This window comes from Trichomycterus rosablanca, chromosome 4 (assembly GCF_030014385.1).
Source record: "Trichomycterus rosablanca isolate fTriRos1 chromosome 4, fTriRos1.hap1, whole genome shotgun sequence".
Taxonomy (NCBI): domain Eukaryota; kingdom Metazoa; phylum Chordata; class Actinopteri; order Siluriformes; family Trichomycteridae; genus Trichomycterus; species Trichomycterus rosablanca.
The window spans coordinates 54,324,220-54,348,214 of record NC_085991.1 but is presented as its reverse complement, the minus strand read 5'-3'; the positions used below and the strand labels follow the sequence as shown (position 1 = coordinate 54,348,214).

Here is a 23,995-nt window from a genome sequence, read left to right as displayed (position 1 = left end):
AAAGATTTTGGGGTGTGTGTGTGTGTGTTACCTATAGGTAAAGGTTTTGGGGTGTGTGTGTGTGTTACCTATAGGTAAAGATTTGGTGTGTGTGTGTGTGTGTGTTACATATAGGTAAAGGTATTGGTGTGTGTGTGTGTGTGTGTGTGTTACCTATAGGTAAAGGTTTTGGTGTGTGTGTGTGTGTGTGTGTTACCTATAGGTAAAGGTTTTGGTGTGTGTGTGTGTGTGTGTGTTACCTATAGGTAAAGGTTTGGTGTGTGTGTGTGTGTGTGTGTTACCTATAGGTAAAGGTATTGGTGTGTGTGTGTGTGTGTGTGTGTCCTATAGGTAAAGGTTTGGTGTGTGTATGTGTGTGTGTGTTACATATAGGTAAAGGTATTGGTGTGTGTGTGTGTGTGTTACCTATAGGTAAAGGTATTGGTGTGTGTGTGTGTGTTACCTATAGGTAAATGTTTTGGTGTGTGTGTGTGTGTGTGTGTTACCTATAGGTAAAGGTATTGGTGTGTGTGTGTGTTACCTATAGGTAAAGGTATTGGTGTGTGTGTGTGTGTGTTACCTATAGGTAAATGTTTTGGTGTGTGTGTGTGTGTGTGTGTGTTACCTATAGGTAAAGGTATTGGTGTGTGTGTGTGTGTTACCTATAGGTAAAGGTATTGGTGTGTGTGTGTGTGTTACCTATAGGTAAATGTTTTGGTGTGTGTGTGTGTGTGTGTGTTACCTATAGGTAAAGGTATTGGTGTGTGTGTGTGTTACCTATAGGTAAAGGTATTGGTGTGTGTGTGTGTGTGTGTGTGTTACCTATAGGTAAATGTTTTGGTGTGTGTGTGTGTGTATTACCTATAGGTAAAGGTTTTGGGGTGTGTGTGTGTGTGTTACCTATAGGTAAAGGTTTTGGGGTGTGTGTGTGTGTGTTACCTATAGGTAAAGGTTTGGTGTGTGTGTGTGTGTGTTACCTATAGGTAAAGGTTTTGGGGTGTGTGTGTGTGTGTGTGTTACCTATAGGTAAAGGTTTGGTGTGTGTGTGTGTGTGTTACCTATAGGTGAAGGTATTGGTGTGTGTGTGTTACCTATAGGTAAAGGTTTTGGGGTGTGTGTGTGTGTGTTACCTATAGGTAAAGGCTTGGTGTGTGTGTGTGTGTGTGTTACCTATAGGTAAAGGTATTGGTGTGTGTGTGTGTGTGTGTTACCTATAGGTAAAGGTATTGGTGTGTGTGTGTGTGTGTTACCTATAGGTAAAGGCTTGGTGTGTGTGTGTGTGTGTGTGTTACCTATAGGTAAAGGTATTGGTGTGTGTGTGTGTGTTACCTATAGGTAAAGGTTTGGTGTGTGTGTGTGTGTTACCTATAGGTAAAGGTATTGGTATTGGTGTGTGTGTGTGTGTGTGTGTGTGTGTGTGTGTGTGTGTTACCTATAGGTAAAGATTTGGTGTGTGTGTGTGTGTGTGTTACATATAGGTAAAGGTATTGGTGTGTGTGTGTGTGTGTGTGTGTGTGTTACCTATAGGTAAAGGTTTTGGTGTGTGTGTGTGTGTGTGTGTTACCTATAGGTAAAGGTTTTGGTGTGTGTGTGTGTGTGTGTGTTACCTATAGGTAAAGGTTTGGTGTGTGTGTGTGTGTGTGTGTTACCTATAGGTAAAGGTATTGGTGTGTGTGTGTGTGTGTGTGTCCTATAGGTAAAGGTTTGGTGTGTGTGTGTGTGTGTGTGTTACATATAGGTAAAGGTATTGGTGTGTGTGTGTGTGTGTTACCTATAGGTAAAGGTATTGGTGTGTGTGTGTGTGTTACCTATAGGTAAATGTTTTGGTGTGTGTGTGTGTGTGTGTGTTACCTATAGGTAAAGGTATTGGTGTGTGTGTGTGTTACCTATAGGTAAAGGTATTGGTGTGTGTGTGTGTGTGTTACCTATAGGTAAATGTTTTGGTGTGTGTGTGTGTGTGTGTGTGTTACCTATAGGTAAAGGTATTGGTGTGTGTGTGTGTTACCTATAGGTAAAGGTATTGGTGTGTGTGTGTGTGTTACCTATAGGTAAATGTTTTGGTGTGTGTGTGTGTGTGTGTGTGTGTTACCTATAGGTAAAGGTATTGGTGTGTGTGTGTGTTACCTATAGGTAAAGGTATTGGTGTGTGTGTGTGTGTGTGTGTGTGTGTGTTACCTATAGGTAAAGGTTTTGGGGTGTGTGTGTGTGTGTTACCTATAGGTAAAGGTTTTGGGGTGTGTGTGTGTGTTACCTATAGGTAAAGGTATTGGTGTGTGTGTGTGTGTGTGTGTGTGTGTGTGTGTGTGTGTTACCTATAGGTAAAGGTTTTGGTGTGTGTGTGTGTGTGTGTGTTACCTATAGGTAAAGGTTTTGGTGTGTGTGTGTGTGTGTGTGTTACCTATAGGTAAAGGTTTGGTGTGTGTGTGTGTGTGTGTGTGTTACCTATAGGTAAAGGTATTGGTGTGTGTGTGTGTGTGTGTGTCCTATAGGTAAAGGTTTGGTGTGTGTGTGTGTGTGTGTGTTACATATAGGTAAAGGTATTGGTGTGTGTGTGTGTGTGTTACCTATAGGTAAAGGTATTGGTGTGTGTGTGTGTGTTACCTATAGGTAAATGTTTTGGTGTGTGTGTGTGTGTGTGTGTTACCTATAGGTAAAGGTATTGGTGTGTGTGTGTGTTACCTATAGGTAAAGGTATTGGTGTGTGTGTGTGTGTGTTACCTATAGGTAAATGTTTTGGTGTGTGTGTGTGTGTGTTACCTATAGGTAAAGGTATTGGTGTGTGTGTGTGTGTTACCTATAGGTAAAGGTATTGGTGTGTGTGTGTGTGTTACCTATAGGTAAAGGTATTGGTGTGTGTGTGTGTGTTACCTATAGGTAAAGGTATTGGTGTGTGTGTGTGTGTGTGTGTGTGTGTGTGTGTGTTACCTATAGGTAAATGTTTTGGTGTGTGTGTGTGTGTATTACCTATAGGTAAAGGTTTTGGGGTGTGTGTGTGTGTGTTACCTATAGGTAAAGGTTTTGGGGTGTGTGTGTGTGTTACCTATAGGTAAAGGTTTTGGGGTGTGTGTGTGTGTGTTACCTATAGGTAAAGGCTTGGTGTGTGTGTGTGTGTTACCTATAGGTAAAGGTTTTGGGGTGTGTGTGTGTTACCTATAGGTAAAGGTTTTGGGGTGTGTGTGTGTGTTACCTATAGGTAAAGGTTTTGGGGTGTGTGTGTGTGTGTGTGTGTTACCTATAGGTAAAGGCTTGGTGTGTGTGTGTGTGTTACCTATAGGTAAAGGCTTGGTGTGTGTGTGTGTGTGTGTGTTACCTATAGGTAAAGGTTTTGGGGTGAGTGTGTGTGTGTTACCTATAGGTAAAGGTTTGGTGTGTGTGTGTGTGTGTGTGTTACCTATAGGTGAAGGTATTGGTGTGTGTGTGTTACCTATAGGTAAATGTTTGGTGTGTGTGTGTGTGTGTTACCTATAGGTAAAGGCTTGGTGTGTGTGTGTGTGTGTGTGTTACCTATAGGTAAAGGTATTGGTGTGTGTGTGTGTGTGTGTTACCTATAGGTAAAGGTTTGGTGTGTGTGTGTGTGTTACCTATAGGTAAAGGTATTGGTGTGTGTGTGTGTGTGTGTTACCTATAGGTAAAGGTTTGGTGTGTGTGTGTGTGTGTGTGTGTGTTACCTATAGGTGAAGGTATTGGTGTGTGTGTGTGTGTGAGTGTGTGTTACCTATAGGTAAATGTATTGGTGTGTGTTTGTGTGTGTGTGTTACCTATAGGTGAAGGTATTGGTGTGTGTGTGTGTGTTACCTATAGGTAAAGGTTTTGGGGTGTGTGTGTGTGTGTGTGTTACCTATAGGTAAAGGTTTGGTGTGTGTGTGTGTGTGTGTGTTACCTATAGGTGAAGGTATTGGTGTGTGTGTGTTACCTATAGGTAAAGGTTTTGGGGTGTGTGTGTGTGTGTTACCTATAGGTAAATGTTTGGTGTGTGTGTGTGTGTGTTACCTATAGGTAAAGGCTTGGTGTGTGTGTGTGTGTGTGTTACCTATAGGTAAAGGTATTGGTGTGTGTGTGTGTGTGTGTTACCTATAGGTAAAGGTTTGGTGTGTGTGTGTGTGTTACCTATAGGTAAAGGTTTGGTGTGTGTGTGTGTGTTACCTATAGGTAAAGGTATTGGTATTGGTGTGTGTGTGTGTGTGTGTGTGTGTGTGTGTGTGTTACCTATAGGTAAAGATTTGGTGTGTGTGTGTGTGTGTGTGTTACATATAGGTAAAGGTATTGGTGTGTGTGTGTGTGTGTGTGTGTGTGTGTGTTACCTATAGGTAAAGGTTTTGGTGTGTGTGTGTGTGTGTGTGTTACCTATAGGTAAAGGTTTTGGTGTGTGTGTGTGTGTGTGTGTTACCTATAGGTAAAGGTTTGGTGTGTGTGTGTGTGTGTGTTACCTATAGGTAAAGGTATTGGTGTGTGTGTGTGTGTGTGTGTCCTATAGGTAAAGGTTTGGTGTGTGTGTGTGTGTGTGTGTGTGTTACATATAGGTAAAGGTATTGGTGTGTGTGTGTGTGTGTTACCTATAGGTAAAGGTATTGGTGTGTGTGTGTGTGTTACCTATAGGTAAATGTTTTGGTGTGTGTGTGTGTGTGTTACCTATAGGTAAAGGTATTGGTGTGTGTGTGTGTTACCTATAGGTAAAGGTATTGGTGTGTGTGTGTGTGTGTTACCTATAGGTAAATGTTTTGGTGTGTGTGTGTGTGTGTGTGTTACCTATAGGTAAAGGTATTGGTGTGTGTGTGTGTTACCTATAGGTAAAGGTATTGGTGTGTGTGTGTGTGTTACCTATAGGTAAATGTTTTGGTGTGTGTGTGTGTGTGTTACCTATAGGTAAAGGTATTGGTGTGTGTGTGTGTGTTACCTATAGGTAAAGGTATTGGTGTGTGTGTGTGTGTTACCTATAGGTAAATGTTTTGGTGTGTGTGTGTGTTACCTATAGGTAAAGGTATTGGTGTGTGTGTGTGTGTTACCTATAGGTAAAGGTATTGGTGTGTGTGTGTGTGTGTGTGTGTGTGTGTGTGTTACCTATAGGTAAATGTTTTGGTGTGTGTGTGTGTGTATTACCTATAGGTAAAGGTTTTGGGGTGTGTGTGTGTGTGTTACCTATAGGTAAAGGTTTTGGGGTGTGTGTGTGTGTTACCTATAGGTAAAGGTTTTGGGGTGTGTGTGTGTGTGTTACCTATAGGTAAAGGCTTGGTGTGTGTGTGTGTGTTACCTATAGGTAAAGGTTTTGGGGTGTGTGTGTGTTACCTATAGGTAAAGGTTTTGGGGTGTGTGTGTGTGTTACCTATAGGTAAAGGTTTTGGGGTGTGTGTGTGTGTGTTACCTATAGGTAAAGGCTTGGTGTGTGTGTGTGTGTTACCTATAGGTAAAGGCTTGGTGTGTGTGTGTGTGTGTGTGTGTGTTACCTATAGGTAAAGGTTTTGGGGTGAGTGTGTGTGTGTTACCTATAGGTAAAGGTTTGGTGTGTGTGTGTGTGTGTGTGTGTTACCTATAGGTGAAGGTATTGGTGTGTGTGTGTTACCTATAGGTAAATGTTTGGTGTGTGTGTGTGTGTGTTACCTATAGGTAAAGGCTTGGTGTGTGTGTGTGTGTGTGTGTTACCTATAGGTAAAGGTATTGGTGTGTGTGTGTGTGTGTGTTACCTATAGGTAAAGGTTTGGTGTGTGTGTGTGTGTTACCTATAGGTAAAGGTATTGGTGTGTGTGTGTGTGTGTGTTACCTATAGGTAAAGGTTTGGTGTGTGTGTGTGTGTGTGTGTGTGTTACCTATAGGTGAAGGTATTGGTGTGTGTGTGTGTGTGAGTGTGTGTTACCTATAGGTAAATGTATTGGTGTGTGTTTGTGTGTGTGTGTTACCTATAGGTGAAGGTATTGGTGTGTGTGTGTGTGTTACCTATAGGTAAAGGTTTTGGGGTGTGTGTGTGTGTGTGTGTTACCTATAGGTAAAGGTTTGGTGTGTGTGTGTGTGTGTGTGTTACCTATAGGTGAAGGTATTGGTGTGTGTGTGTTACCTATAGGTAAAGGTTTTGGGGTGTGTGTGTGTGTGTTACCTATAGGTAAATGTTTGGTGTGTGTGTGTGTGTGTTACCTATAGGTAAAGGCTTGGTGTGTGTGTGTGTGTGTGTTACCTATAGGTAAAGGTATTGGTGTGTGTGTGTGTGTGTGTTACCTATAGGTAAAGGTTTGGTGTGTGTGTGTGTGTTACCTATAGGTAAAGGTTTGGTGTGTGTGTGTGTGTTACCTATAGGTAAAGGTATTGGTATTGGTGTGTGTGTGTGTGTGTGTGTGTGTGTGTGTGTTACCTATAGGTAAAGATTTGGTGTGTGTGTGTGTGTGTGTGTTACATATAGGTAAAGGTATTGGTGTGTGTGTGTGTGTGTGTGTGTGTGTGTGTGTGTTACCTATAGGTAAAGGTTTTGGTGTGTGTGTGTGTGTGTGTGTTACCTATAGGTAAAGGTTTTGGTGTGTGTGTGTGTGTGTGTGTTACCTATAGGTAAAGGTTTGGTGTGTGTGTGTGTGTGTGTTACCTATAGGTAAAGGTATTGGTGTGTGTGTGTGTGTGTGTGTCCTATAGGTAAAGGTTTGGTGTGTGTGTGTGTGTGTGTGTGTGTTACATATAGGTAAAGGTATTGGTGTGTGTGTGTGTGTGTTACCTATAGGTAAAGGTATTGGTGTGTGTGTGTGTGTTACCTATAGGTAAATGTTTTGGTGTGTGTGTGTGTGTGTTACCTATAGGTAAAGGTATTGGTGTGTGTGTGTGTTACCTATAGGTAAAGGTATTGGTGTGTGTGTGTGTGTGTTACCTATAGGTAAATGTTTTGGTGTGTGTGTGTGTGTGTGTGTTACCTATAGGTAAAGGTATTGGTGTGTGTGTGTGTTACCTATAGGTAAAGGTATTGGTGTGTGTGTGTGTGTTACCTATAGGTAAATGTTTTGGTGTGTGTGTGTGTGTGTGTGTTACCTATAGGTAAAGGTATTGGTGTGTGTGTGTGTTACCTATAGGTAAAGGTATTGGTGTGTGTGTGTGTGTGTTACCTATAGGTAAATGTTTTGGTGTGTGTGTGTGTGTATTACCTATAGGTAAAGGTTTTGGGGTGTGTGTGTGTGTGTTACCTATAGGTAAAGGTTTTGGGGTGTGTGTGTGTGTTACCTATAGGTAAAGGTTTTGGGGGGTGTGTGTGTGTGTTACCTATAGGTAAAGGCTTGGTGTGTGTGTGTGTGTTACCTATAGGTAAAGGTTTTGGGGTGTGTGTGTGTTACCTATAGGTAAAGGTTTTGGGGTGTGTGTGTGTGTTACCTATAGGTAAAGGTTTTGGGGTGTGTGTGTGTGTGTGTGTGTGTGTTACCTATAGGTAAAGGCTTGGTGTGTGTGTGTGTGTTACCTATAGGTAAAGGCTTGGTGTGTGTGTGTGTGTGTGTGTTACCTATAGGTAAAGGTTTTGGGGTGAGTGTGTGTGTGTTACCTATAGGTAAAGGTTTGGTGTGTGTGTGTGTGTGTGTGTGTGTGTTACCTATAGGTAAAGGTATTGGTGTGTGTGTGTGTTACCTATAGGTAAAGGTATCGGTGTGTGTGTGTGTGTGTGTGTGTGTGTGTGTTACCTATAGGTAAAGGTTTGGTGTGTGTGTGTGTTACCTATAGGTAAAGGTTTTGGGGTGTGTGTGTGTGTTACCTATAGGTAAAGGTTTTGGGGTGTGTGTGTGTGTGTGTGTGTGTTACCTATAGGTAAAGGCTTGGTGTGTGTGTGTGTGTGTGTGTGTTACCTATAGGTAAAGGTTTTGGGGTGAGTGTGTGTGTGTTACCTATAGGTAAAGGTTTGGTGTGTGTGTGTGTGTGTGTGTTACCTATAGGTGAAGGTATTGGTGTGTGTGTGTTACCTATAGGTAAATGTTTGGTGTGTGTGTGTGTGTGTTACCTATAGGTAAAGGCTTGGTGTGTGTGTGTGTGTGTGTTACCTATAGGTAAAGGTATTGGTGTGTGTGTGTGTGTGTGTTACCTATAGGTAAAGGTTTGGTGTGTGTGTGTGTGTTACCTATAGGTAAAGGTATTGGTATTGGTGTGTGTGTGTGTGTGTGTTACCTATAGGTAAAGGTTTGGTGTGTGTGTGTGTGTGTGTGTGTGTTACCTATAGGTGAAGGTATTGGTGTGTGTGTGTGTGTGTGAGTGTGTGTTACCTATAGGTAAATGTATTGGTGTGTGTTTGTGTGTGTGTGTTACCTATAGGTGAAGGTATTGGTGTGTGTGTGTGTGTTACCTATAGGTAAAGGTTTTGGGGTGTGTGTGTGTGTGTGTGTTACCTATAGGTAAAGGTTTGGTGTGTGTGTGTGTGTGTGTGTCACCTATAGGTGAAGGTATTGGTGTGTGTGTGTTACCTATAGGTAAAGGTTTTGGGGTGTGTGTGTGTGTGTTACCTATAGGTAAATGTTTGGTGTGTGTGTGTGTGTGTTACCTATAGGTAAAGGCTTGGTGTGTGTGTGTGTGTGTGTTACCTATAGGTAAAGGTATTGGTGTGTGTGTGTGTGTGTGTTACCTATAGGTAAAGGTTTGGTGTGTGTGTGTGTGTTACCTATAGGTAAAGGTTTGGTGTGTGTGTGTGTGTTACCTATAGGTAAAGGTATTGGTATTGGTGTGTGTGTGTGTGTGTGTGTGTGTGTGTGTGTGTGTGTGTGTGTTACCTATAGGTAAAGATTTGGTGTGTGTGTGTGTGTGTGTGTTACATATAGGTAAAGGTATTGGTGTGTGTGTGTGTGTGTGTGTGTGTGTGTGTTACCTATAGGTAAAGGTTTTGGTGTGTGTGTGTGTGTTACCTATAGGTAAAGGTTTTGGTGTGTGTGTGTGTGTGTGTGTTACCTATAGGTAAAGGTTTGGTGTGTGTGTGTGTGTGTGTTACCTATAGGTAAAGGTATTGGTGTGTGTGTGTGTGTGTGTGTCCTATAGGTAAAGGTTTGGTGTGTGTGTGTGTGTGTGTGTGTTACATATAGGTAAAGGTATTGGTGTGTGTGTGTGTGTGTTACCTATAGGTAAAGGTATTGGTGTGTGTGTGTGTGTTACCTATAGGTAAATGTTTTGGTGTGTGTGTGTGTGTGTGTGTTACCTATAGGTAAAGGTATTGGTGTGTGTGTGTGTTACCTATAGGTAAAGGTATTGGTGTGTGTGTGTGTGTGTTACCTATAGGTAAATGTTTTGGTGTGTGTGTGTGTGTGTGTGTGTTACCTATAGGTAAAGGTATTGGTGTGTGTGTGTGTTACCTATAGGTAAAGGTATTGGTGTGTGTTTGTGTGTTACCTATAGGTAAATGTTTTGGTGTGTGTGTGTGTGTGTGTGTTACCTATAGGTAAAGGTATTGGTGTGTGTGTGTGTTACCTATAGGTAAAGGTATTGGTGTGTGTGTGTGTGTGTGTGTGTTACCTATAGGTAAATGTTTTGGTGTGTGTGTGTGTGTATTACCTATAGGTAAAGGTTTTGGGGTGTGTGTGTGTGTGTTACCTATAGGTAAAGGTTTTGGGGTGTGTGTGTGTGTTACCTATAGGTAAAGGTTTTGGGGGGTGTGTGTGTGTGTTACCTATAGGTAAAGGCTTGGTGTGTGTGTGTGTGTTACCTATAGGTAAAGGTTTTGGGGTGTGTGTGTGTTACCTATAGGTAAAGGTTTTGGGGTGTGTGTGTGTGTTACCTATAGGTAAAGGTTTTGGGGTGTGTGTGTGTGTGTGTGTGTTACCTATAGGTAAAGGCTTGGTGTGTGTGTGTGTGTTACCTATAGGTAAAGGCTTGGTGTGTGTGTGTGTGTGTGTGTTACCTATAGGTAAAGGTTTTGGGGTGAGTGTGTGTGTGTTACCTATAGGTAAAGGTTTGGTGTGTGTGTGTGTGTGTGTGTGTGTGTTACCTATAGGTAAAGGTATTGGTGTGTGTGTGTGTTACCTATAGGTAAAGGTATCGGTGTGTGTGTGTGTGTGTGTGTGTGTGTGTGTGTTACCTATAGGTAAAGGTTTGGTGTGTGTGTGTGTTACCTATAGGTAAATGTTTGGTGTGTGTGTGTGTGTTACCTATAGGTAAAGGTTTGGTGTGTGTGTGTGTGTGTGTGTTACCTATAGGTAAAGGTTTGGTGTGTGTGTGTGTTACCTATAGGTAAAGGTATTGGTGTGTGTGTGTTACCTATAGGTAAAGGTTTGGTGTGTGTGTGTGTGTGTGTGTGTGTGTGTGTGTGTGTTACCTATAGGTAAAGGTTTGGTGTAAGTGTGTGTGTTACCTATAGGTAAAGGCTTGGTGTGTGTGTGTGTGTGTGTGTGTGTGTGTGTGTGTTACCTATAGGTAAATGTTTGGTGTGTGTGTGTTACCTATAGGTAAATGTTTTGGTGTGTGTGTGTGTGTGTTACCTATAGGTAAAGGTTTTGGGGTGTGTGTGTGTGTGTTACCTATAGGTAAAGGTTTTGGGGTGTGTGTGTGTGTTACCTATAGGTAAAGGTTTTGGGGTGTGTGTGTGTGTGTGTGTGTGTTACCTATAGGTAAAGGCTTGGTGTGTGTGTGTGTGTTACCTATAGGTAAAGGTTTTGGGGTGTGTGTGTGTTACCTATAGGTAAAGGTTTTGGGGTGTGTGTGTGTGTTACCTATAGGTAAAGGTTTTGGGGTGTGTGTGTGTGTGTGTGTGTTACCTATAGGTAAAGGCTTGGTGTGTGTGTGTGTGTTACCTATAGGTAAAGGCTTGGTGTGTGTGTGTGTGTGTGTGTTACCTATAGGTAAAGGTTTTGGGGTGAGTGTGTGTGTGTTACCTATAGGTAAAGGTTTGGTGTGTGTGTGTGTGTGTGTTACCTATAGGTAAAGGTATTGGTGTGTGTGTGTGTTACCTATAGGTAAAGGTATTGGTGTGTGTGTGTGTGTGTGTGTGTGTGTGTGTTACCTATAGGTAAAGGTTTGGTGTGTGTGTGTGTGTGTGTGTGTTACCTATAGGTAAAGGCTTGGTGTGTGTGTGTGTGTGTGTGTTACCTATAGGTAAAGGTTTTGGAATGTGTGTGTGTGTGTGTGTTACCTATAGGTAAAGGTTTGGTGTGTGTGTGTGTGTGTGTGTGTGTGTGTTACCTATAGGTGAAGGTATTGGTGTGTGTGTGTGTGTGTGTGTGTGTGTGTTACCTATAGGTAAATGTATTGGTGTGTGTTTGTGTGTGTGTGTGTTACCTATAGGTGAAGGTATTGGTGTGTGTGTGTGTGTGTTACCTATAGGTAAAGGTTTTGGGGTGTGTGTGTGTGTGTGTGTTACCTATAGGTAAAGGTTTGGTGTGTGTGTGTGTGCGTGTGTGTTACCTATAGGTGAAGGTATTGGTGTGTGTGTGTTACCTATAGGTAAAGGTTTTGGGGTGTGTGTGTGTGTGTTACCTATAGGTAAATGTTTGGTGTGTGTGTGTGTGTGTTACCTATAGGTAAAGGCTTGGTGTGTGTGTGTGTGTGTTACCTATAGGTAAAGGTATTGGTGTGTGTGTGTGTGTGTGTTACCTATAGGTAAAGGTTTGGTGTGTGTGTGTGTTACCTATAGGTAAAGGTTTGGTGTGTGTGTGTGTGTTACCTATAGGTAAAGGTATTGGTGTGTGTGTGTGTGTGTGTGTGTGTTACCTATAGGTAAAGATTTGGTGTTTGTGTGTGTGTATGTGTTACATATAGGTAAAGGTATTGGTGTGTGTGTGTGTGTGTGTGTTACCTATAGGTAAAGGTTTTGGTGTGTGTGTGTGTGTGTGTGTTACCTATAGGTAAAGGTTTGGTGTGTGTGTGTGTTACCTATAGGTAAAGGTATTGGTGTGTGTGTGTGTGTGTGTGTGTGTCCTATAGGTAAAGGTTTGGTGTGTGTGTGTGTGTGTGTGTGTGTTACATATAGGTAAAGGTATTGGTGTGTGTGTGTGTGTGTTACCTATAGGTAAAGGTATTGGTGTGTGTGTGTTACCTATAGGTAAAGGTTTTGGTGTGTGTGTGTGTGTTACCTATAGGTAAATGTTTTGGTGTGTGTGTGTGTGTGTGTGTGTGTTACCTATAGGTAAATGTTTTGGTGTGTGTGTGTGTGTGTTACCTATAGGTAAAGGTTTGGTGTGTGTGTGTGTTACATATAGGTAAAGGTTTTGGGGTGTGTGTGTGTGTGTTACCTATAGGTAAAGGTTTTGGGGTGTGTGTGTGTGTGTGTGTGTCCTATAGGTAAAGGTTTGGTGTGTGTGTGTGTGTGTGTGTGTGTTACATATAGGTAAAGGTATTGGTGTGTGTGTGTGTGTGTTACCTATAGGTAAAGGTATTGGTGTGTGTGTGTTACCTATAGGTAAATGTTTTGGTGTGTGTGTGTGTGTGTGTGTGTGTGTGTTACCTATAGGTAAAGGTATTGGTGTGTGTGTGTGTTACCTATAGGTAAAGGTATTGGTGTGTGTGTGTGTGTGTGTGTGTTACCTATAGGTAAATGTTTTGGTGTGTGTGTGTGTGTGTTACCTATAGGTAAAGGTTTGGTGTGTGTGTGTGTGTGTTACATATAGGTAAAGGTTTTGGGGTGTGTGTGTGTGTGTTACCTATAGGTAAAGGTTTTGGGGGTGTGTGTGTGTGTGTTACCTATAGGTAAAGGTTTTGGGGTGTGTGTGTGTTACCTATAGGTAAAGGCTTGGTGTGTGTGTGTGTGTTACCTATAGGTAAAGGCTTGGTGTGTGTAAGTGTGTTACCTATAGGTAAAGGTTTGGTGTGTGTGTGTGTGTGTGTGTTACCTATAGGTAAAGGTATTGGTGTGTGTGTGTGTTACCTATAGGTAAAGGTATTGGTGTGTGTGTGTGTGTGTGTGTGTGTGTTACCTATAGGTAAAGGTTTGGTGTGTGTGTGTGTGTTACCTATAGGTAAATGTTTGGTGTGTGTGTGTGTGTGTGTTACCTATAGGTAAAGGTTTGGTGTGTGTGTGTGTGTGTGTGTGTGTTACCTATAGGTAAAGGTTTGGTGTGTGTGTGTGTTACCTATAGGTAAATGTTTGGTGTGTGTGTGTTTTACCTATAGGTAAAGGTTTGGTGTGTGTGTGTGTGTGTGTGTGTGTTACCTATAGGTAAAGGTTTGGTGTGTGTGTGTTACCTATAGGTAAAGGTATTGGTGTGTGTGTGTGTGTGTGTGTTACCTATAGGTAAAGGTTTGGTGTGTGTGTGTGTGTGTGTTACCTATAGGTAAAGGTTTGGTGTAAGTGTGTGTGTTACCTATAGGTAAAGGCTTGGTGTGTGTGTGTGTGTGTGTGTGTGTGTGTGTTACCTATAGGTAAAGGTTTTGGGGTGAGTGTGTGTGTGTTACCTATAGGTAAATGTTTGGTGTGTGTGTGTGTGTGTGTGTGTTACCTATAGGTAAAGGTTTGGTGTGTGTGTGTTACCTATAGGTAAAGGTTTGGTGTGTGTGTGTGTGTGTTACCTATAGGTAAAGGTTTGGTGTGTGTGTGTGTGTGTGTGTGTGTTACCTATAGGTAAAGGTTTGGTGTGTGTGTGTGTGTGTGTTACCTATAGGTAAAGGTTTGGTGTGTGTGTGTGTGTGTGTGTGTGTGTTACCTATAGGTAAAGGTTTTGGGGTGAGTGTGTGTGTGTTACCTATAGGTAAATGTTTGGTGTGTGTGTTTGTGTGTGTGTGTGTGTTACCTATAGGTAAAGGTTTGGTGTGTGTGTGTGTGTGTGTTACCTATAGGTAAAGGTTTGGTGTGTGTGTTTGTGTGTGTGTGTGTGTTACCTATAGGTAAAGGTTTGGTGTGTGTGTTTGTGTGTGTGTGTGTGTTACCTATAGGTAAAGGTTTTGGGGTGAGTGTGTGTGTGTTACCTATAGGTAAAGGTTTGGTGTGTGTGTGTTTGTGTGTGTGTGTGTTACCTATAGGTAAAGGTTTGGTGTGTGTGTTTGTGTGTGTGTGTGTGTTACCTATAGGTAAAGGTTTGGTGTGTGTGTTTGTGTGTGTGTGTGTGTGTTACCTATAGGTAAAGGTTTGGTGTGTGTGTTTGTGTGTGTGTGTGTGTTACCTATAGGTAAAGGTTTGGTGTGTGTGTTACCTATAGGTAAAGGTTTGGTGTGTGTGTTACCTATAGGTAAAGGTTTGGTGTGTGTGTGTTACCTATAGGTAAAGGTTTGGTGTGTGTCTGTGAGTTACCTATAGGTAAAGGTTTGGTGTGTGTGTGTGTGTGTGTTACCTATAGGTAAAGGTTTTGGGGTGTGTGTGTGTGTGTTACCTATAGGTAAAGGTTTGGTGTGTGTGTGTGTGTGTTACCTATAGGTAAAGGTTTTGGTGTGTGTGTGTGTGTGTGTGTTACCTATAGGTAAAGGTTTGGTGTGTGTGTGTGTGTGTTACCTATAGGTAAAGGTTTGGTGTGTGTGTGTGTGTGTTACCTATAGGTAAAGGTTTGGTGTGTGTGTGTGTGTGTGTGTTACCTATAGGTAAAGGTTTGGTGTGTGTGTTACCTATAGGTAAAGGTTTGGTGTGTGTGTGTGTGTGTGTTACCTATAGGTAAAGGTTTGGTGTGTGTGTGTGTGTTACCTATAGGTAAAGGTTTGGTGTGTGTGTGTGTGTGTGTGTGTTACCTATAGGTAAAGGTTTTGGTGTGTGTGTGTGTGTGTTACCTATAGGTAAAGGTTTGGTGTGTGTGTGTGTGTGTGTGTTACCTATAGGTAAAGGTTTGGTGTGTGTGTGTGTGTGTGTTACCTATAGGTAAAGGTTTGGTGTGTGTGTTACCTATAGGTAAAGGTTTGGTGTGTGTGTGTTACCTATAGGTAAAGGTTTGGTGTGTGTGTGTGTGTTACCTATAGGTAAAGGTTTGGTGTGTGTGTGTGTGTTACCTATAGGTAAAGGTTTGGTGTGTGTGTGTGTGTTACCTATAGGTAAAGGTTTGGTGTGTGTGTGTGTGTTACCTATAGGTAAAGGTTTGGTGTGTGTGTGTGTGTGTGTTACCTATAGGTAAAGGTTTTGGTGTGTGTGTGTGTGTGTTACCTATAGGTAAAGGTTTGGTGTGTGTGTTACCTATAGGTAAAGGTTTGGTGTGTGTGTGTTACCTATAGGTAAAGGTTTGGTGTGTGTGTGTGTGTGTGTGTTACCTATAGGTAAAGGTTTGGTGTGTGTGTGTGTGTGTGTTACCTATAGGTAAAGGTTTGGTGTGTGTGTGTGTGTGTTACCTATAGGTAAAGGTTTGGTGTGTGTGTGTGTGTGTTACCTATAGGTAAAGGTTTGGTGTGTGTGTTACCTATAGGTAAAGGTTTGGTGTGTGTGTGTTACCTATAGGTAAAGGTTTTGTGTGTGTGTGTGTGTGTGTGTGTGTTACCTATAGGTAAAGGTTTGGTGTGTGTGTGTGTGTGTTACCTATAGGTAAAGGTTTGGTGTGTGTGTGTGTGTTACCTATAGGTAAAGGTTTGGTGTGTGTGTGTGTGTTACCTATAGGTAAAGGTTTGGTGTGTGTGTGTGTGTTACCTATAGGTAAAGGTTTGGTGTGTGTGTGTGTGTTACCTATAGGTAAAGGTTTGGGGGGGTGTTACCTATAGGTAAAGGTTTGGTGTGTGTGTTACCTATAGGTAAAGGTTTGGGGGGGTGTGTGCTGGTGCTGAGAGGTTTTAGGAAGTCCCGTGTGAGTTCCGGAGTCCCGTTAATTCCAGGTGAACAGCTGGATTTTCCTTGAGCTGGTGGAGAGTCTGGAACACACATGTGGGTATTAGTGCTCAGTATATTTAGTGTTGGGACAGGCAGTGTTCTGGGTAGATAACGGACATAAAGACAGACCTGTTAGAGAGAGGGAGGACGGGCTGTGGCTGCTGGTTCCTCCGTTCTCTTTACTGCTCAGTGATGATGATGATGATGAACTGGGTTTGGATGAAGATGCACTTGACAGAGTTCTGGTCTTACAATCTGAGAACAACAACAAACAACCATGGAATCATCTGCTGTAGTTCTCAGTAACACTGGATGGTTAGATGGACAGACGTATGGTTGGTTGGATGGACATATGTATGGTTGGTTGGATGGACAGATAGACAGACGTATGGTTGGTTGAATAGACAGATAGATGGTTGGTTGGATAGACAGATGTATGGTTGGTTGGATGGACAGATGTATGGTTGGTTGAATGGACAGATAGACAGATGTATGGTTGGTTGGATAGACAGATGTATGGTTGGTTGGATGGACAGACGTATGGTTGGTTGGATGGACAGATGTATGGTTGGTTGGATGGACAGATGTATGGTTGGTTGGATGGACAGATGTATGGTTGGTTGGATGGACAGATGTATGGTTGGTTGGATGGACAGATGTATGGTTGGTTGGATGGACAGATGTATGGTTGGTTGGATGGACAGACGTATGGTTGGTTGGATAGACAGACGTATGGTTGGTTGGATAGACAGATGTATGGTTGGTTGGATGGACAGATGTATGGTTGGTTGGATGGACAGATGTATGGTTGGTTGAATGGACAGATAGACAGATGTATGGTTGGTTGGACAGACAGATGTATGGTTGGTTGGATAGACAGACGTATGGTTGGTTGGATAGACAGACGTATGGTTGGTTGGATAGACAGATGTATGGTTGGTTGGATGGACAGATGTATGGTTGGTTGGATGGACAGATGTATGGTTGGTTGAATGGACAGATAGACAGATGTATGGTTGGTTGGATAGACAGATGTATGGTTGGTTGGATAGACAGATGGACAGATGTATGGTTGGTTGGATAGACAGACATATGGTTGGTTGGATAGACAGACATATGGTTGGTTGGATGGACAGATGTATGGTTGGTTGGATAGACAGATGTATGGTTGGTTGAATGGACAGATAGACAGATGTATGGTTGGTTGGATAGACAGACGTATGGTTGGTTGGATAGACAGACGTATGGTTGGTCGGATGGACAGATGTATAGTTGGTTGGATGGACAGATGTATGGTTGGTTGAATGGACAGATAGACAGACGTATGGTTGGTTGGATAGACAGACGTATGGTTGGTTGGATAGACAGATGTATGGTTGGTTGGATGGACAGATGTATGGTTGGTTGAATGGACAGATAGACAGACGTATGGTTGGTTGGATAGACAGACGTATGGTTGGTTGGATAGACAGATGTATGGTTGGTTGGATGGACAGATGTATGGTTGGTTGAATGGACAGATAGACAGACGTATGGTTGGTTGGATAGACAGACGTATGGTTGGTTGGATAGACAGACGTATGGTTGGTTGGATGGACAGATGGACAGATGTATGGTTGGTTGGATGGACAGATGTATGGTTGGTTGGATGGACAGATGTATGGTTGGTTGAATGGACAGATAGACAGACGTATGGTTGGTTGGATAGACAGATGTATGGTTGGTTGGATAGACAGATGTATGGTTGGTTGGATAGACAGACGTATGGTTGGTTGGATTGACAGACATATGGTTGGTTGAATGGACAGATAGACAGACGTATGGTTGGTTGGATAGACAGACGTATGGTTGGTTGGATAGACAGATGTATGGTTGGTTGGATGGACAGATGTATGGTTGGTTGAATAGACAGATAGACAGACGTATGGTTGGTTGGATAGACAGACGTATGGTTGGTTGGATAGACAGACGTATGGTTGGTTGGATAGACAGATGTATGGTTGGTTGGATGGACAGATGTATAGTTGGTTGGATGGACAGATGTATGGTTGGTTGAATGGACAGATAGACAGACGTATGGTTGGTTGGATAGACAGACGTATGGTTGGTTGGATAGACAGATTTATGGTTGGTTGGATGGACAGATGTATGGTTGGTTGAATGGACAGATAGACAGACGTATGGTTGGTTGGATAGACAGACGTATGGTTGGTTGGATAGACAGACGTATGGTTGGTTGGATAGACAGATGTATGGTTGGTTGGATGGACAGATGTATGGTTGGTTGAATGGACAGATAGACAGACGTATGGTTGGTTGGATAGACAGACGTATGGTTGGTTGGATAGACAGACGTATGGTTGGTTGGATAGACAGACGTATGGTTGGTTGGATAGACAGACGTATGGTTGGTTGGATAGACAGATGTATGGTTGGTTGGATGGACAGATAGACAGACGTATGGTTGGTTGGATAGACAGACGTATGGTTGGTTGGATAGACAGACGTATGGTTGGTTGGATAGACAGACATATGGTTGGTTGGATAGACAGATGGACAGATGTATGGTTGGTTGGATGGACAGATAGACAGACGTATGGTTGGTTGGATAGACAGACGTATGGTTGGTTGGATAGACAGACGTATGGTTGGTTGGATAGACAGACGTATGGTTGGTTGGATAGACAGACGTATGGTTGGTTGGATAGACAGACGTATGGTTGGTTGGATGGACAGACGTATGGTTGTTTGGATAGACAGATGTATGGTTGGTTGGATGGACAGATGGACAGATGTATGGTTGGTTGGATGGACAGATGTATGGTTGGTTGAATGGACAGATGTATGGTTGGTTGGATAGACAGACGTATGGTTGGTTGGATAGACAGATGTATGGTTGGTTGGATAGACAGACGTATGGTTGGTTGGATAGACAGATGGACAGATGTATGGTTGGTTGGATGGACAGATGTATGGTTGGTTGAATGGACAGATGTATGGTTGGTTGGATGGACAGATGTATGGTTGGTTGAATGGACAGATGTATGGTTGGTTGGATGGACAGATGTATGGTTGGTTGAATGGACAGATGTATGGTTGGTTGGATGGACAGATGTATGGTTGGTTGGATGGACAGATGGACAGATGTATGGTTGGTTGAATGGACAGATGTATGGTTGGTTGGATGGACAGATGTATGGTTGGTTGGATGGACAGGCAGACAGATGGATGGAATAATGAATGGATTGTTGGATGGACGGACATATGGATGGATGGTTGGACGAACAGTTGGCTGGATGGTTAGATGGATGGACAGATGGTTGGATGGATGGTTGGACTGACGGACATCCTGCATTTATGACATCACAAAATATCCTGCATTTATGACATTACAAAATATCCTGCATGTATGACATCACAAAATATCCTGCATTTATGACATCACAAAATATCTGGCACTTATAACGTCACAAATATCCCGCATTGACATATGGTTGGTTGGATAGACAGACGGACAGCTAGATGGTTAGTTGGATGGACGGACGGTTGGATGGATAGATGGACGAACAAACAGTTGGAGGGATGGATTGACAGATAGACAGACATATAATGGGACAGATGGACACATGGATGGATTATTGGATGGATGGTTGGACAGATAGACAGTTGGATGGTTAGATGAATGGACAGATAATGGATAAATAGTTGGACAGGCGGTTGGATGGATGGATGAAAGGATGTATTGATGTTTTAGACAGTACCTTTCCAGCAGATGAGTGCCCCCTTACACAGCGCCCCCTGGTGGTTCTTCACCAGGTGGTACTTTAAGTGCTTCTGCTTTTTGGGCTGGGTGCTCAGCTTCAGGTTGATGTGGTTGGAAAACTCAGTAAAGTAGCGGAACCCTTTTTCACCGCAACCCACACAGCTCCCCGAAAAGCCTAAACACACACACACACACACACACACACATATACGGGAATGTTATTACATCACAAAATAGCCGTCATTTATGACATCATAAAATATCCAGCATTTATTACATCACAGAATATCCGGCATTTATGACATCACAAAATAGCCGTCATTTATGACATCAGAAAAAATATCCGCCATTTACGACATCACAGAACATCCGGCATTTATGACATCACAAAATATACGGCATCACAAAGTATCTGGCATTTATGACATCACAAATATCCGGCATTTACGACATCACAAATATCTGACATTTATGACATGACAAAATATCACAGATATACTGCATTTATGACATCACAAAGTATCTGGCATTTATGACATCACAAATATCCGGCATTTATGACATCACTAATTTCTGACATTTATGACATGACAAAATATCACAGATATACTGCATTTATGACATCACAAAGTATCTGGCATTTATGACATCACAAATATCCGACATTTATGACATCACTAATATCTGACATTTATGACATGACAAAATATCACAGATATACTGCATTTATGACATCACAAAGTATCTGGCATTTATGACATCACAAATATCCGGCATTTATGACATCACTAATATCTGACATTTATGACATGACAAAATATCGGTCATTTATGACATCACTAATATCTGACATTTATGACATCACAAAATATCTGGCATTTATGACATCACAATTATTTGGCATTTATGTAGTGTGATGCCCTTTGAACACTAGAATTTGAATTAAAAATTTACACATGTCCAGTTCCCCTCCTCACCGCCTACAACAGTCCCCTTTGGACACGTGTTAAGCCACTGAGCTCTTCTTTTCACCAGCCGGGGGCAGATTTCTACGCTATACTTCGAGTATTACATAGCCATAACCAGACACTAGGGGTCATCATAGCAACACCAAATCTGGTGTGTCTGTGGTGCACCCAACCAGGCAGGTGGCACCACTGAGGCTCGAACCCGGGCGTCCAGTGGTCAAGCGTAGACCTCCTCGCCACCCGGGGACACTGAACCGTAGTAAATAATACCTAGAAGTGCGTTCTTCCCATTCTCGTCCGGCAGGAAGCGTTTGTCCACGGCGCACACCAGGATTTGCTCGGGAATGCTGGGAGATTTGGCGCCCACCAGTTCGAACCCCGTTGGGATTTCAATAGGTGCTGCTGCCATAGAAACCAGGCGCAGATCCTTCCCGGCCTGACAGAACCCTGAGGAACCAGAGAAACAAAATTGCAGTTCCAAAAACACGTGATTTAAATGAAACTGGTTTGATTGGTAGGGATCTTGGTACCGTCTACAGTGCAGCAGCCGTCCGGGGGCGGGGCCTGTAGGTACGGCAGCGGTGGGCTGCTGGTGTCTGATTCCACGTCGTCGTCCATGTCGTCCAGCCTATTGGATGAATGGCAGTTCATCCGGACGTGTCCACTTTCATCTGACCTGATGCTCAGGTCCATCTTGGACTTAATGTCTGGAATCAAAAGGTCAGGAGGTCAGAAGTGAAGAACCCCGCTGAGATACCCACAAGTTCTCCAGCTTTGGAGGAACCGGAACCTTCTTGCTGTACGAACATCATATGTTTCGATAAATTAAAGGACGAGGGCTGGAGTTCAAGCTCACCGTCCAGACTGGTGCTGTACTGGTCAGGCTCCAGGTAAAGCTGGGTGAAAATGGGTTGTGGATCTCCATTGCTGGAGCGCAGCGATGCCTCGATGGAGTTGTGCAGCGCCTCTTCGAAACGCGCCGACTTCAGCTGCCCTGCGTATGAATTCCCCATGATCTAAAACAAAATAAAAAAACAAACGTATTTTTAGATAATTATGAATGAATTAAAAATCATTCTTTTCACCAGCCGGCGGTGGATTCCAACACAGATCTGTACCATACAGCAGGGGGCGCTGTTGTGCTGATAACATTCAGAATTGTTAAAGAAATGACAGTGATGTTCGCTGGCCAGAAATGCACCTATATATGGCCAAAAGTATGTGGACACCTAACACTGACCTTGTTGAACATCCTATTCCAAAAACATGTGCATTGATATGGAGCCGACCACCCAACCCCACTCCACTCAACCTCCATGGTTTTCATGATGTTTGACGATGTTTGATGGTGGTGGATGATGAATGCTGATGGTTTTAATGGTGTTTGGTGGTGGTTGATGTGGATGATTGTGAATGCTGGTGGTTTGTATGGTGTTTGATGGTAGTAATGGTGAATGCTGATGGTTTTGATGTTGGTGGATGATGAATGCTGGTGGTTTTGATGGTGTTTGGTGGTAGTTGATGATGAATGCTGGTGGTTTTGATGGTGTTTGATGGTGGTGGATGATGAATGCTGGTGGTTTTAATGGTGTTCGATGGTGGTTGATGATGAATGCTGGTGGTTTTAATGGTGTTTGATGGTGGTTGATGATGAATGCTGGTGGTTTTGATGGTGGATGATGAATGCTGATGATTTTAATAGTGTTTGGTGGTGGTTGATGATGAATGCTGATGGTTTTAATGGTGTTTGGTGGTGGTTGATGATGAATGCTGGTGGTTTTGATGGTGTTTGATGGTGGTTGATGATGAATGCTGGTGGTTTGTATGGGGTTTGATAATAATAATGGTGAATGTTAATGGTTTTGATGGTGTTTGATGGTGGTGGATGATGAATGCTGGTGGTTTTGATGGTGTTTGATGGTGGTGGTTGATGAATGCTGGTGGTTTTGATGGTGGATGATGAATGCTGATGGTTTTAATGGTGTTTGGTGGTGGTTGATGATGAATGCTGATGGTTTTAATGGTGTTTGGTGGTGGTTGATGATGAATGCTGATGGCTTTAATGGTGTTTGGTGGTGGTTGATGATGAATGCTGATGGTTTAAATGGTGTTTGGTGGTGGTTGATGATGAATGCTGATGGTTTTAATGGTGTTTGGTGGTGGTTGATGGAGATGATTGTAAATGTTGGTGGTTTGTATGAGGTTTGATGGTAGTAATGGTGAATGTTGATGGTTTTTGATGGTGTTTTATGGTGGTGGATGATGAATACTGGTGGTTTTGATGGTGGTTGATGGTGAATGCTGGTGGTTTGTATGGGGTTTGATGGTAGTAATGGTGAATGTTGATGGTTTTGATGTTGATTTATGGTGGTGGATAATGAATGCTGGTGGGTTTTAATGGTGTTTGATAGTGGATGATGAATGCTGATGGTGTTTGATGATAAATACTGATGGTTTTGATGGTGTTTGATGGTGGTGGATGATGGATGCTGATGGTTTTGATGGTGTTCCATGGTGGTGGATGATAAATGCTGATTGTGTTTGATGGTGTTTGATCAATGCCAAGCTCAAGAGGGCGTCCATATATTTTTGGTGTGTATATTCAGCCTCGGTGGTGCAGACTAAACAAGCCGAGCGATGGAAAATAAGAGATGTCTGGCGTCCTTGAGCTCCACCTGGATTTAAGCTTCATAAGTTAAACACGGAGAGAAAACACCACGCTGGCGTCCTTGTCGTATCGCTAGCTGCAAGGCCAGACGCGGTGGCTGTTAGCATCGCCAGGAAAAAAGGTTAGCGAGTGAAACATGCTAGTCAGAATGAACTAAAGTATCGAAAAAAGTATGTGGACGCTGTATGAGGTTCACTGTACCCTTGATTGATGTTCTCCAGGTGTGAAGAAAATGGATCACCTTCTCTCCATCACTGGCTAAGATGTCTTATAAATCTTCCCATCATTCACCTGTCCATCATCACCGACACCTCAAGCACACCTGCACAGGTAACACAATCGGTCATCAATATTTACAGAGCTAATCACAGAGCTACCACAGCTTCTTTATGAGTTACTGTAGCTAATTACAGAGCTACCACAGCTTCTTTATGTGTTACTGTAGCTAATTACAGAGCTACCACAGCTTCTTTATGTGTTACTGTAGCTAATTACAGAGCTACCACAGCTTCTATATGAGTTACTGTAGCTAATTACAGAGCTACCACAGCTTCTTTATGAGTTACTGTAGCTAATTACAGAGCTACCACAGCTTCTTTATGTGTTACTGTAGCTAATTACAGAGCTACCACAGCTTCTTTATGTGTTACTGTAGCTAATTACAGAGCTACCACAGCTTCTTTATGAGTTACTGTAGCTAATTACAGAGCTACCACAGCTTCTTTATGAGTTACTGTAGCTAATTACAGAGCTACCACAGCTTCTTTATGTGTTACTGTAGCTAATTACAGAGCTACCACAGCTTCTTTATGTGTTACTGTAGCTAATTACAGAGCTACCACAGCTTCTATATGAGTTACTGTAGCTAATTACAGAGCTACCACAGCTTCTTTATGAGTTACTGTAGCTAATTACAGAGCTACCACAGCTTCTTTATGTGTTACTGTAGCTAATTACAGAGCTACCACAGCTTCTTTATGTGTTACTGT

At 42.5% G+C, this 23,995-nt stretch overlaps 1 protein-coding gene across 2 annotated transcripts in view; it reads right to left on the bottom strand.

Moving 5' to 3' along the window:
- The window catches only part of greb1l (GREB1 like retinoic acid receptor coactivator), a 77,537-nt gene that overhangs the window by 36,067 nt on the left and 17,475 nt on the right, over positions 1-23,995 (bottom strand). For both annotated transcript variants that reach the window (XM_062994549.1, XM_062994550.1), the window contains exons 2-8: positions 23,208-23,328; positions 21,195-21,354; positions 20,869-21,045; positions 20,609-20,785; positions 19,369-19,545; positions 15,737-15,862; positions 15,526-15,648 (exon numbers count right to left, since the gene is read on the bottom strand). In XM_062994549.1, coding sequence (XP_062850619.1) covers positions 15,526-15,648; positions 15,737-15,862; positions 19,369-19,545; positions 20,609-20,785; positions 20,869-21,045; positions 21,195-21,351 — 937 coding nt within the window. In that variant the 5' untranslated portion in view covers positions 21,352-21,354; positions 23,208-23,328. The remainder of the gene's footprint in view (positions 1-15,525; positions 15,649-15,736; positions 15,863-19,368; positions 19,546-20,608; positions 20,786-20,868; positions 21,046-21,194; positions 21,355-23,207; positions 23,329-23,995) is intronic.